The 13,536-nt window shown below is 46.1% G+C and overlaps 1 protein-coding gene across 5 annotated transcripts; it reads right to left on the bottom strand.

The window, feature by feature from the left end:
- Positions 1-9,971, bottom strand: AKR1A1 (aldo-keto reductase family 1 member A1). Of its 5 annotated transcripts, none has more exons than XM_090269354.1 (11): positions 9,747-9,971; positions 8,313-8,350; positions 7,495-7,567; positions 4,694-4,783; positions 2,834-2,953; positions 2,555-2,706; positions 1,736-1,931; positions 1,226-1,425; positions 892-964; positions 664-750; positions 1-153 (listed from the first exon to the last, which is right to left on the bottom strand). In XM_090269354.1, the coding sequence occupies exons 4-11, from the start codon at positions 4,775-4,777 to the stop codon at positions 88-90; spliced, it is 978 nt and encodes a 325-aa protein (XP_090125480.1). In that variant the 5' UTR covers positions 4,778-4,783; positions 7,495-7,567; positions 8,313-8,350; positions 9,747-9,971; the 3' UTR covers positions 1-87. The 5 variants fall into 5 exon arrangements, with proteins under 5 accessions (XP_090125480.1, XP_090125479.1, XP_090125481.1 ...); XM_090269353.1 differs by having other exon boundaries at positions 9,810-9,971; XM_090269355.1 differs by having other exon boundaries at positions 9,847-9,971.
- Between the last annotated feature and the right edge of the window lie 3,565 nt (positions 9,972-13,536).

Here is a 13,536-nt window from a genome sequence, read left to right as displayed (position 1 = left end):
TGTAGATATTTCAATGGCTTTATTAACTCGCTCTTTCTGGGGGTGGCAGAACCTGGTAGCTGGACAGCTGGAAAGGAAGCTGTGGTTTCAGTACGGGTCATTAAAGGGGTACAGAGGGTGCCCTGCGTCTCTTGGAACCCTCTTTCCATCCACCTGGAAAGAGAGACATGTGATCCCATTAGGAGTTAATATTTCAAAGACACAGGGCATCTTTCCCTGAAACTTCCTGAACCTCACTTGTGTTCAGCATGATACCAGATGGCAGTGACAGGGCCCCCGCCTCAGGAAATGCCACAGTATCAACAGCATTGCCATCCGACCGACAGCCTGGTACATCAAGTTGCAGCCTCAGCTGGAAAGGAACTCTATTTTCTTAGGTGCAACAGACTTCAACCAACCTAATCTCTCTAAAAAGGTGAGAATGCCTTCTAGGCTCCCCTCATTTGTATCATTTACTGAGATCTTTCTGTCATGAACTGGAATCACTTTACAGATAGGAAGCTAAGGCTTGGAGAAGTTAAAAAGAGCCCAATGTGTCCAGGACAGCAATCCTACCAACATAACCATTCTGCCTCTCTGACAAGCGAAGTTGAGGCCAGACTTGGGCCAGAATCCCACTCCAAATCTAACATTCACTGACTCTGGGGGGTGAAACGTACTCACCGTAAGCAGGGGCACGATGTATCGCCAGTTTTTATTCAGGGAATCTAGCTGCTTCATCTCTTCTGGGGTAAAGGTGAAGTCAAAAACCTGGGGATAGGGAGTGGGGGTCAGGAAAGCCAATTTTGTGAGTGGAAATCAGGGTTCCAGAACACTGACTTCTTAGCCAGGCAGAGCTGGGGCCAGATTGTGTCCCAGTAAGCAAAGAAAACAAGATCCTTCACCAAGTACCTGGATGTTCTGAAGGATACGAGAAGGTGTGACACTCTTGGGGATAGAGATCACTTCCCGCTGGACCTGCCACCTAAGGTGAGGGATTGAGGTAGAAGAGGAAGAGGAGTCAGTACTCATGAGCCTTGTTTTGTCTTCTATGCAGCTTTCTTTAAGCTCCTGGAGGCCCTGAGCTCCACGGGAATGGGGAACATACTTCCAAGTGGCCTTCCCCAGATCACGTGGCAAGTCTCATACTCATCCAGGCACTAGAATAAGGACCTCCTAAACCCTTGCCTCCCAACCCAGAAGCCCCTTCCCTGACCCAACCTCCTTTACCCAAGATGGCCCGCACCTGAGCAAGATCTGGGCTGGAGACCGGCCATACTTTTCAGCCAGTGCCAGGACCATTGGCTCTTCAAGCAGGACAGGCTCCTCAGGATTACGCCAAGCACGATCAGAGGAGCCCAGGGGGCTGTAAGCAGTCACCTTCAGGCCGCGTGCTTGGCAGTGAGCAATCAGTTCCTTCTGAGCCAGATATGGGTGGCATTCCACCTGAGCCAAGAAACAACCCATGGAGTGGCGACATGTAGCTTGCCTGGCTGCAGCCAGACATGCCATCCTGACCAATCCTGCACTGCTGACTGCACCCCAACTTCCCTTCAGCTTGCTTTTCTCACTCTGTTTTCTACTCTCCATTTCATTCCCGTCCCACACTTCAGTGCCTTTCTTTATGCAGAGGAACCCTGCACCAACATTTCTGACAACTTACTAGCCATCTCCATTAAGTAGACCGATCATCTGCTCACCCATGCTCTTGCACATACACACCCACAAAATAATGGATCTGCTATGCTGTAATCACCTGCAGGACAGCTGGGCGCACAGAGGCCACGCTGAGCAGATCATCAATCTGCCGACTGCTGAAGTTGGACAGGCCCAGAGCCCGCACCAGCCCCTTTGCCACCAGGGCCTCCAAAGCCTTCCAGGTCTCCTTGTAGTCAATGGAGTCATAGCGAATAGTCCCATCAGCATTTTTAGGGAAAGGGTCATCTCCCCGCCTGAGTGAAAGACAGTCCAAGAGTGAGCACAAATGCCAGGCTTTTGTCTTACCTGCCTATCCAGCCACTCTATGTCCCATACTCCAAACTGAGAAAGGGCAAAGGGCCAAGGATGAGAGACAAGCATGGTTTTTCACCCTTTCAGATCATAACCCAGGTGTTAACTGTCTAAAGAAGGGTTGTTCCCCCTCCTCTTCTTCCCAGATGCAGATTATATCTCTTCTCCTCTGAGAAGTCTTCCTCAAGGAGTTGCACACTTGCAGCTGCTTCTGGCACAGGGCACAAAGCTGACAGTAGGCTCCTCTCACACCCTTTACTGAAACTTATTGTTTACGTCAATTCCAGGGCCTACTTCAGCAAAGCTAGTGCCTTTCCTAAATGAATAAAGGGAACAGGAGGGAACATTCGTGCACACCATGGGATATATTCCATGTGAAGCCGCACTCCTTTTTCTGTAGCTAAACTCCTAACAGAAAGGACTGACCTCCCATGCCAACCAAGCTCCTTAGCTTGCCACGCAGATGAGCGTTACTATCCTGCTCTGCTACTGTGACTTATAATAAGTTACTAACATGACTCCCTCAATCACCAACTCCCTGGATAAAGACCCTGGCAAAACTCACTCAAAGGCATAAGGCCAGTGTATCAGGTACAGGTCCAAATACTCCAGCTGGAGGTCAGCCAGTGTCTTCCGGAGGGCAGGTTCCACATCCTCGGGGTGGTGCTTAGTGTTCCATAGCTTAGAAGTCACAAACAGCTCCTCCCGAGACACCGCCTGGTGCAGGGGGCAGGGCCCATGATGAGAGGAATGAGAAGGGAACTGATGCCAGACCCCTCTAGCCAGGCTCCAGCCCTAGCCCCTTAGATCTCTCACCCCATCCCTCTGCAGCCCCAGTCCTCACCTTGCCGGGTCCCACGTTCTCCTTCAGGGCCTCCCCAATCTCAGTCTCATTGCCATAAATAGCAGCACAGTCAATGTGACGGTAGCCTATACTCAGGGCATACTTTACAGCTGCTTTTACCTGCCAGGACAGAGAGCAGAGGGTTGCAGCTCTGTTGGTCTGGGCCAGAAACTGCCGTTCCGAGGGTCACTGATGTGGGGAGGTGGGCAGGAACACACCAATGCAGTCAACTATGCAGTGGGGGTGAGATGACTGAAGATGGTTCTAAGTCTGGAGGACCAGAAACGTCAAACTCTTTGTTCCCATCCCACTAACAGCCAAGGTTCCTTCCTACCCAAAATCTCAGCAGGGCCCAGCAAAAAACTAACAAGTGTTCCCAGCTACATGCCAAGAAGATGGGTACTTTGACAGAGGACAGAAGTATAGGCCCTGGAGACAGGTTCCCAGCTCCAAGGAACTGGTTAGAGAAACAGGATACATAGGTAAATAATTCCTAGGCCAAGGCCATTCAGAGAGAGACCCTCAGGGAATCATGTAGATCAAGCAAGGTCTGGGGGACCAGGCAAGCAGAAGAGGTGGGTGGAGGGGAATCAAGAAAGGTAGAGAAGATGGAAGCTGGGCCCAGAGCCTCCCCTGTCAGGAGAGAAAAAAGCAGGTACCTGGTAAGAGGATAGGTCAGTAAATGTGCTAAAAATCCGACTAGCAACATGGCATCAGAAGGGGCCAGGCCTTTGTCATTCAATATCCCCATCTAGGTGCAGCTCTTACTATCCAGATATATTCCCCCACCCCTCACCCTACTCCTGATGTCCTATGCCTCCTTCCACCTTCTTGGCCCTGGCTCTGAGCTCCACCCTTGCCTTCATCTAGCTCCTGGACTTGTCCTAGGCCATGTCAGGGCCTGCCTGGAGCACAAAGACCCTGGCTCCAGAGTCCTAGGCAGCTGTAGAAAGAAAATCAAAGGGAGAAAAGGCAGAGGTCATCCAATCACACCACAAACACTACCAAAATCCCAGAGAGAAGAGGCTGTTCTCACTGCCTGGGTCCCTCTCAAACTTAATCCCCAAATTTCTCTAAACTCTGACTCAGATGCCCAAGGAAAAATGAGAAAGCACTGGGGAGATGCCCAACTTTAGGTGGATGCTGGATCTCTGGCTGCCAACCCTAGGGAAACAGGCCTCCATTCCCAGGCTCCCCAAGGCTAGAGGGGTGTACTTCAGGGGTCATTAAACTCCAGCTTGCAGCCACCTTTTGTGTTTTTCAGCCCTTGATCTAAGAACAATTCTGATATTTTTAAATAGTTACATAACTACATAATCACCTCTATTTTGCAACTTGCCCAGCAAAATCTAAATTATTAACCATCTGGTTCTTTAAGAAAATGTTTTTTAACCTTTAGTCTCTATACTTGACCTAGTTATTCTCTAAGCCCTGACACCTACTGTGTGCCTAGCTTTGGAATGAGCACTAGTCAGAGAGGCCCAGCCATCAAGGAGCCCAGTGTGGGGCAGGAGACATGATCACAGTTCAGGGTGATTAAGTGACTATTAGGGGCCAGGCACAGAAGGGTCCCACATCTACACAGCACTCAAGTGTAGATCCAGTTAAAGAAAGGGTTTCTTCCTATACCCTTGGCCAAGCTGACCCCCTCAGCCCTCCTCTGTGTCAGCTGGAGAAGCCAAGGGCACACAGCTAGTCCCTTCGTCCTTTGTTTCTTCCTACTGGCCTCCAGGCTCATCCAATCTTAAATGGAAGACAGGGGTGGGACTGCTAGGGAAAATGCAGGGACTCTCTCTCAAATCTTGCTTTTTCCCTAGCAGAGGTGCAAGAAGCCCGTCTCTTCCTCCCCCCACCCCTCACTTGGCCAGGATTGCTCTTCCAGGTGCCCAGTCCAATCAGGGGCATCTTCTGCCCAGTGTGCAGGACGACAGAGGAAGCTGCCATTGCCTCCTGAAACAAAAATGAGAAGAGAATGGTGTGGGGATGAGCGCTGCTGCTTGGGCTTCAGCTACCCACTGGTTAAGACTCCTGTAAAATATGGGTGACAAAGCGGGCACAGAGGTGAAAAGAGAACAAACATGCAGTTGTGTGTATGTGCCTGTGAGTAGAGGCAGCTGAGACAGAGTGCCCAGAAGCAACCACAGCCAGTAGGTCCTGGGCAAACACTAACCAAACCACCAGCCTAGCTGCCCTTCCTTCCACCAGGCTAAAGGTCTGTGTTAAAGAGCTCCAATACCTAAAAACAAAGGCAGGGGAGCTTCCCACAAGTACCCAGCCTTGACTACATAAGGTCTCAAGCCAGTGTAAGACAAACAAAGGCCATTATTACTCAATGTAAGACTGGGTGTCAGAACAGGCTAAGGAAAGGGGAAGTTCTCGGAGTATGAAACAAACATTACCAGGAGATTGTCAGAACTACATAGACAGACTCTCCGAGTTCCTCTCAGAGAAACTCCTTGTGCTCATTCCATAGGAACGCCTTGCTGGTAGGCCTCAGTGGGCTCTTATAAGGGAAGTATACCATCTTTTAGATGAAAAAACAGGCTAAGAGAGGTCAAGTTATTTGCCCCAAATCAACAGCTAAGAAGTGGCAGAGCCAAGGTTCCAAGGAAGAGCTAATGGAAAAAGGCAAGAAACAGGCAGGTAAAGACAGACCTATAAAATACATGTGCTGACGGCAGACACATGCATAATGTGCTACAGAAAACAAGTGGCTTTTGTAGGACAAGAGCCAGGAAATAATGACATTTGCTTTTAAGAATGAGTTGGATTTTCCCTAGAGTCGAGGGGAAAAGTCTTTCCTGGAAGGGGAACTAGACACAGGACTTCAGTGCAGCAGAAAGCAATAAAATCCAGAATGTAAAAAAATTTCCAACTGAACAAAAGCAGGTGGGTGATTGGAGCAACCCCCTTTGGAGAGCTCTGTAAATCAGAAATCTTCAACTGGCCCAAGAATATTCATTCAGTCAGCAAATGATGAATTTTCCAGGCCTTGTGCTAGACTCACATATTCAAATAAGAGTCCCTGCTCTCCTGGAGCTTATAGTTGGTGGTGGTGGTCGTGGAGAGGCAGGAAGGACAGAGGATATCGGCATAATGCATAAGAAATGTAACCAAAATCTGCACAAGTGCTGCAAGAAAAAAGTAAGGTGGCTAGAATGACTTCTGGAAGGTGACATCTGAGTCAAGTCTTAATGAGCAGGAGTTTCCAAGTGAAAGGGAAAGGATAAAGAATGCTCACCCCAAGAGCCCATTAGGTAGAAACCTTTTCCCTTGATCTCATCAATACTATAAACATTACTCTCTCAGGACTGGTTTCATTGTCTGCAATACCTTTATAAATATAACCTTTGTTTCCAAGTTATAGAAAGACATCAAGAATATTATGGTAGCCATGACTGGTGTGGCTCAGTGGGTTGGGTGTCATCCCGCAAACCAAAGGGTCATGAGTGCGATTCTGGGTTGGGGCACATGCCTGGGTTGCGGGGCCGATCCCCCAGAGGCAACCAATCAATGGTTCTTTCCCTTTCTTTCTCCCTCCCTTCCTCTCTCTCTAAAAATGAAAAAATAAGATCTTAAAGAAAACAAGAGAGAGAGCCCTGACCAGTGCGGCTCAGCTGGTTGGGTGTTGGACCGCAAAGTGATAGTTTGATTTCCTGTCAGGGCACGTGCTTGGGTTGCAGGTCTGGTCCCAGGTCTTGTCCCAGGTCAGTGTGCTTGTAAGAGGCAACCTGTCCATGTTTCTCTTGCTCTTTTTCTCCCTCCCTTCCCCTCTAAGAATAAATTTTTTAAAACTTTTTTTTAAAGGTGGTTTCTTTTGTTTTGTTTTGTTTTTAAAGAAATATTATGGTAAAGCAGGTAATAAGGCAAGTTGTGTGTCCAACCGACACACCAAAATTGTCTTTCCTAATACATCTGGCTCAGGAAGAATTTTATAGTCTAGCATAACCAGTTATGAAGACCACGCCTTTCTGCTGAAACAAAAATGTTCAATCTGGGAAGCAAACCACAAAGATGGTTGAGATCAATACTCTTTGTTACCAACTTCCCAGGGATCAGGCAAGCATGTCATAGGAGGAACCAGCCTGCCAACTACCACCAGGGTCTCTAGCTGGTTTCCTGGACTTGATCCCCAAACAAATGACCTGTTGGCCTCTCTTAGATTTCCCAGCACACAGAGAAGGGCTCTGAAATCACACCTCCACTGAGAGCTTGAACAAAAACCATGCCTAAGGTGAAAAGGAAGAAGAAACCTGATGCTTGCTTCTCCCTTTCTTTTATTGGTGAAACTGAAAACCAACAGGATTGAGGCTTGCAGTGGCAGGTATCATGGAGGTAGGAAGACCTAACAAAGATCTGCAAAGAACCAAAGCTCCAAAGGACGAAATGGAGACGCCATGGCAGAAGACTGATGTTTTTCCCTAGGACAGAAAGTCATCCTCCACCAGTTCTTGACTTCCTCATCTTCTGCCTGAGACAACAGCTTTCCAGCCTAGCCCTGCATTAATAGGTTCAGAGCTTGTCAGGAACTGCCTCGGTGGGCCTCATGTTATGCTGAGAGAGGTTCTAGATATAAAAGAGAGAAGCTGGGTGTGTATGGGAAGAGGGGGAAGAGGGTAGCATCAGGAGTCAGGTTTTATTATTCCCAAGTTGGCACCTACCTTTTTTTCTCAATGGGGTTCAGTCTTCCCTTCTAAGTGGAGGGCTCTATAGTTGCTGGCTGGATGCAGGAAACTAGAAAACAAGGGAGAAAGAAGCAGTATTTGCATGAGTGTTCCCTATCCACCTAGGCCTTTTCTCCGCCTTCCACAAATGTTGGTGTCCCTCAGGGCTCTATCCCCAATCCTCTTTTCACTCTTTGGTCCAACTCATGTCTTCAGTTATCACCTTAAGCACTCATTCTTCTCAACCTAGTTCTGTATAGTCAACTCCCTCTATACTTCACCATAAGTGTCTTCTATAGATATCTGAAACTCAACATATGCAAAATTATATTGACAACATATCCATAGTATAATCCATTAGGTCTTCCTTTTTTTTTTTTTTTTAAGATTTCATCTATTTTTAGAGGGGAAGGGAGGGAAAAAGAGAAAGAGAAGCATTGATGTGTCAGAAAAGCATCAATGCGTTGCCTCTCATAAACCTCCAACTGGGGAACTGGCTGGCAACTCAGGTATGCACCCTGACAGGGACTCAACCAGCAACCTTTTGGTTTGCAGGCCAGTGCTCAATCCACTGAGCCACACCCGCTAGGGCCCGACGGGTCTTTAAAAAGCCATCTAAATAAAGTATTTCAGTTCATTTGAAACATTTCTAAGTATTACCAGATTTGACAGGTGATGGGGAGGGGAATTTATCTTCTCCTGTACTTCTAAGAAGCCAGCATGGAAAGCCACCTTATATATGTAATGGTTACCAAGATTTGGTCTTTGGCTGGGTTTAACATCCTGTTAATATTTATAAATATAAAGAAACGTACCGCCCTCACTGGTGTGGTTCGGTTGGTTGGGCACTGTCCTGCAAAGCAAAAGGTCACTGGTTAGATTCCTGGTCAGGGCACATGCCTGGGTTGTGGGTTTGGTCCCTGATCAGAGCACTACAAGAGGCAACTGATCAATGTCTGTCTCACACATCAATGTTTTTCTCCCTGTCTTTCTCCCTCCCTTCCCCTCACTCTAAAAATAAATACCAGGGACCTCTCTGCTTTCAATTTGGCCCTTTTCACCACAATCCATTCACTAAATCTGACCACGTGACTCCCAGGTTCAAACTCTTCCAGCAGTTCTCTCCTATCGAGGACAAAGTCCAGACTTCTTAGTACACCCTTCATAACCTGGATCCCACATTCCTCATTCTTCTTCATTTCAGACTCCATGTTTTAGATTTGCAGAGCCAGCCACCACTTAATTGATTCCAGGCCTCTGCACACTTTCCCAAGTCCTACTCTTACTTAACTGCTGCTCATCCTTCAGCTAGCACTCTAAACTTCTCACTCCTCCCATGTACTGATAGCTTATGCACACAGCTGCAGTTGTCTGTTATTTAAGTTTCCCCCACAAACCTGGATTCTTCTTGAAGTCAGAGCCTGTCATTTGTCTGAAGCCCTCAATTCTCGAGTGCCTGCCACATACATTCATAATAAACACACACACACACAGAGGCAAAGAGGCTTGATTTTGACAGCTGGAGAGGCATTTAAGAAAGCCACTGCCTTCTTCCTTTACTTCTTGGATAACATGGAAAGAATCATCTCTGGAAAATACCAAACAACTTTACCATCTTCCCTCCAAAAAAATCACAGTGGCTCCAGACAAGATGATACTGAGATTACTCCTGGACAAGTTAAAAAAACAAAAAACTGAGATCTTGGGGAAAATAAGAGGTCCAATCAGAACCATGAAGACCCTTCTAAGTCAGGTCCTGCAGCCCTGAGTATGGTCAAGTGGAAGGGAAAAGTTAATAACAGCCCAATACTGTGAATGTTCAGATTCTAGTCTCACTGTAACAGAATTCTGGGGTAAGAGAAAAGCATGCCCTGGCTTTCCCAAACCCAAGAAAGGCGCCTAAGCAAGCAAACTCTAAACCGTCCCACCACTTTTGAGAAGCATCTCTACAATTCCACAGGAAAGGCCCGATCTCCTGGAAAAAAGCCTGTTGGTGAGCAAACAAAATGGAAGATGGAAACTAAAACTTACTGAGCACCTAATGTGTGCCGGGCTCTTTAAAAGCTTTATATCACTTCATTCTCCCTACATTTCTGATGTAGGAACTCCTTTTACAGCTGAGGAAATAGAGGTCTCGAGAAACCTGAATTCAAGATCACACAGCGAATAAGAGGAAGAGTTCAAATCTGAAACCAAGTCTGGCCCCCCTCTACAACCTGCCCTCTCTATTCTATCACGGGGGCGGATACCTCCTGAAGGAAGAATCAACGCCAACTCCTGTGCGAAAAGACGGTGCGGCAGCAGAAGCTCACCTCCGCACCACACTGAGCGTGAAAAAGATGATACAACCTCGCCGCAGTTCTGAGCTCTGCTAGCGATCCAATCAGCCACAGCTTCCGGAATTGGTGGGAAACAATGGAAGTCGGCCTGATGTTGAGCACAAGGACCAGGCTTAAGTCTGGTGGAGACGAGAAAGCTCCTCCCAGAGGAGGGGCGAGGGCGGGGCCTTCGGCCTCGCTCACAGTGGTGCCCCCGCCCCCCCGCCCCCCCCCCCCCCGAGGGATCTTCGGAATGGTAGCCACAGCTAGGACCCTGCGCCATCTCTTCCTCTAGGTGCTGATGATCAGATTGGTCAGAGTTTAGACGGGATTGACCACACGGTTTCGGAGGAGGCGCGTACCTAGTGAAACAGGAGCTGCCGGGCACGTGGGGCGGAAGCCGCGCCTGTGCTGGCCCACTTTGCACTGCGCGGAGCAGCGACGCCGCTCTAGGCTGGTTCAACTCCTCCTGCCAGAGGAGGGAGAGTTCCAAGTGCCACTTTCTTCTGGTGTCAGTTCTCCCTGCTGATTCACTAACTGAACTCTCACTCTCTTGCCCCTTACAGTCGGTGGGGCCAGGTTCCCAGAATATACCTAAACTGGCCTTGTTATTTATTTAGACAAACTGAGGCCCAGAGAGTAGCCGCAGTGCAAAGGTTGACCATAAAAAGAACCTCAGGTCGCTAGAGTCCAAGACATAAAAAGTTCATGTCTGGATCTTGGACCTTGGCCACGCATTTTTGTGCCAGGCACTGTGCTAGGCTTTTATAATTATTGGAGAGAGAAACATCAACACGCTGCTGCCCCCATCTATGCATTCATTGGTTGACTATTATGTGTGCCTTGACTGGGGATTGATCTGCAACCCCCGCGCATCTGGAGGATGCTCCAACCAACTGAGCTACCAGGCCAGGGCTGTGCTAGGCTTTATAAATGTGATTTTATTGCATCTTCACAACAGCCCTGGAAGGAGAATGTTCTTTTTAATTTTATTTATTGTATGTATTTTTATTGAAGTATATAGTATAACGTAGATACAGGAAAATGTACAAACATTAAACGTACAGCTCTATGATTTTTATTGCAATGTAACTGCCATCCAGATGATGATAACAGAGGGTTACCAGCATGCAGGAAGCCTCTCAGAAGTATTTGTGGTCTGTTTTACAGACTGGACAGATTCAGCAAGGTAAAATGGCTTGCCCAAAGTCATACAGCTGTTAAGTTACAGATTTGAAATTCCAAATAGCCCCTGTCTCCTGGGCTGAGAGGTGTCTTACATTTAAGTTTTCCTTGGCAGGAGCGGGCAAGAAGCAGGGTTGTCCCAGTGTAGTTCTGCCTTTCTCTCCCTACACCTTGGGCTCCCACCACCTTGATGGCACTCTCCTCCCTACCTTTTTTTTTTTTTTTTTTTTTTAACTACCCAGGATTACTCCCCCCCCCCCCGCCCCGTTGTCTCGATACAAGCGTATCCTGATGAACCAAATGTCCATCGTTTCATGTCATTTATCCCCATAAAGACACTCAGATTCCAGCTGATGTAATCAGAATTCAGCATGCCTTAAATTGATCTTAGCCTAACAAAAACTTAACATCAACAATTACATGCTGTGTGTCCATCCCATCCCTCCCACCATCTTCACCAGGGACTGATGCACTCCCTCTATCTTTTTTTCCTGCTGAGTCTGACTCATTTATTTGTTTGTTTGTTTGTTTTTTGAGTCTGACATGTTAAACCTCAAGTGCAACTATCAACTGATTACTGCCACCTGATTAACTGCTGAGTCATTGTTGTAACACCCAGCTCCCACAGCACTGGGACTTTTGCTGTTACTTGTGGCCCCAGGATATTGTTGTAAGACACAACCAAATATCCCTCCTAGAAATTTCAGAGCTATTGGTCTAATTATGGTGCATTGTTTTCTAAAACAGATAGGCTTGAGAGCACACCACCCCCTTTCACAACCCTCCTCCTATTTTACAAAAGACTAACTTCTCAGCCAGCTGCAAGGATGCATTGTCCCAATGTAAAAAACTTGAGGCCACTAAGAAAGGGACTCATGGAAATACTAGAATGACAGGATCCTAAACCAGTATGCAAGTTATTTCCAATTCTTTATTTTGAAAACTACTGGTAGACCATAAAAAGTAATTTTGGATAATAGATTTTGTGATTTGGGACATATAACTTGGAAAGAATTAAAACAAGTGACGTTGCTTTAAGAAGACTTCTAGTTTCTTTTTAAATTTTTTTAAAAATTTATTGAATTTAGAGAGAGAAAACATCCATTTTCTCCCCCACTTATTTTTGCATTTATTGGTTGATTCCTATATGTGCCCTGACCAGGGGTCACACCCACAACCTTGGCATATTGGAACAACTCTCTAACCAACTGAACTACCCAGCCAGGGCTATTTTGTACTTTAGATTCCACATGTAAGTGAAATCATATGGTATTTGTCTATCTCTGACTGAATTATTTCACTTAGCATAATACCCTCTAATTAAAATGTTTTCCATCCAATTAAAATGTTTTCTTGGTGTTAGCTTTTCTCAGAAAAATAAAATAAAAACTATTCAGAACTAAGAAAAGATTGTGTAAGGGACTGGCAAGTGGTTTGTTATAACTCTAAATCAGTGTCCCTACGGGGAAAGTGTAAGAGATGAAGTCTTACATTTGGCTCTCTGTGTTAAGTAAAAAACCTTAGTTTATCGTGAGGAAAACAGGGAGATGGTCTAAACAGAACTATGCCATGATCAGATATGGATTTTATAAAGGTCATTCTGGTAGTAGTGAAAGAAGTGACTACTGGTAACGGTGCAAAACTGGAAGCAGGGACACTTCTTAGGAGGCAGTCATCCAGGTGAGAAGAGGAGGGTCTGTCCTAGAACAGCAGCTTACACCCTCATCATAAATTAGAAAAGACACATATTTTAGAAATATTTAGGAGCAGAATTAGCAGCACTTGGTGATCCACTAGATGCGTGAGATTTAAAACAACAACAACAACAACAAACTAGCCCTGGCTGGTGTGACTTAGTAAATTAAGTGCTGGCCTGCAATCTGACAAGTCATTGGTTTGATTCCCAGTCAGGGCACATGCCTGGGTTGAGGTCCAGGTCCCCAGCTGGGGGCATGCAAGAAGCAACTAGCTGATTGCTGTCTCTTTCATAAATCGATGTTTCTCTCCTCTTTCTCCCTCTCTTCCCTTCTAAAATTAAACAAATAAAACCTTTAAAAAAACTAGGAGTCAAAATGACTCCTAAATTTCCACTAAATGAGAAGATAGTGGATATAACTATGTATTTTGTTGCCCTGAGAATTACTTATTGACCCTCACATTAAAGCCTTAGCTCTTTAAAATATAACAACTATATTGGCACTGGCCAGGTAGCTCAGTTGTTTAGTGTTGTCCCCATACACCAAGGTTGTGGGTTTGATCTCTGTTCAGGACACATACAAGAAGCAACCAATGAATGAATAAATAAGTGTAACAACAAATCAATGTTTCTCTCTCTCTCTTTCTTTCCAAAAATAAAATAATCAACATAAAACTATATTACCTTTATAATAAGTGGAGAAAGAGAGAGAACAGAATGGTTAAAAAGATGAGCCCCTCCCCCTAAAAAAAGAGCCATAAATGAGTTAATGTTAGGGAAACTAAAAATAAGAACAACTGACTTCCAGCCAAGATGGAATCATAGGTAACATGTTTCACC

Source organism: Furipterus horrens, unplaced genomic scaffold (genome assembly GCF_987537825.1).
Source record: "Furipterus horrens unplaced genomic scaffold, mFurHor1.1.pri manual_scaffold_3, whole genome shotgun sequence".
Classification (NCBI taxonomy): domain Eukaryota; kingdom Metazoa; phylum Chordata; class Mammalia; order Chiroptera; family Furipteridae; genus Furipterus; species Furipterus horrens.
This window is presented reverse-complemented; position numbering and strand designations above follow the sequence as displayed.

What these genes read in the sequence shown, in the direction of transcription:
- AKR1A1 (XM_090269354.1), bottom strand. Translation starts at nt 4,777, where the DNA reads ATGGCAGCTTCCTCTGTCGTCCTGCACACTGGGCAGAAGATGCCCCTG. An exon ending in GGAAGAGCAATCCTGGCCAA is followed by an intron (nt 2,954 to 4,693) that starts GTGAGGGGTGGG and finishes CTGTCCTGGCAG; the next exon opens with GTAAAAGCAGCTGTAAAGTA. An exon ending in GTATCCTTCAGAACATCCAG is followed by an intron (nt 751 to 891) that starts GTACTTGGTGAA and finishes CCCTATCCCCAG; the next exon opens with GTTTTTGACTTCACCTTTAC.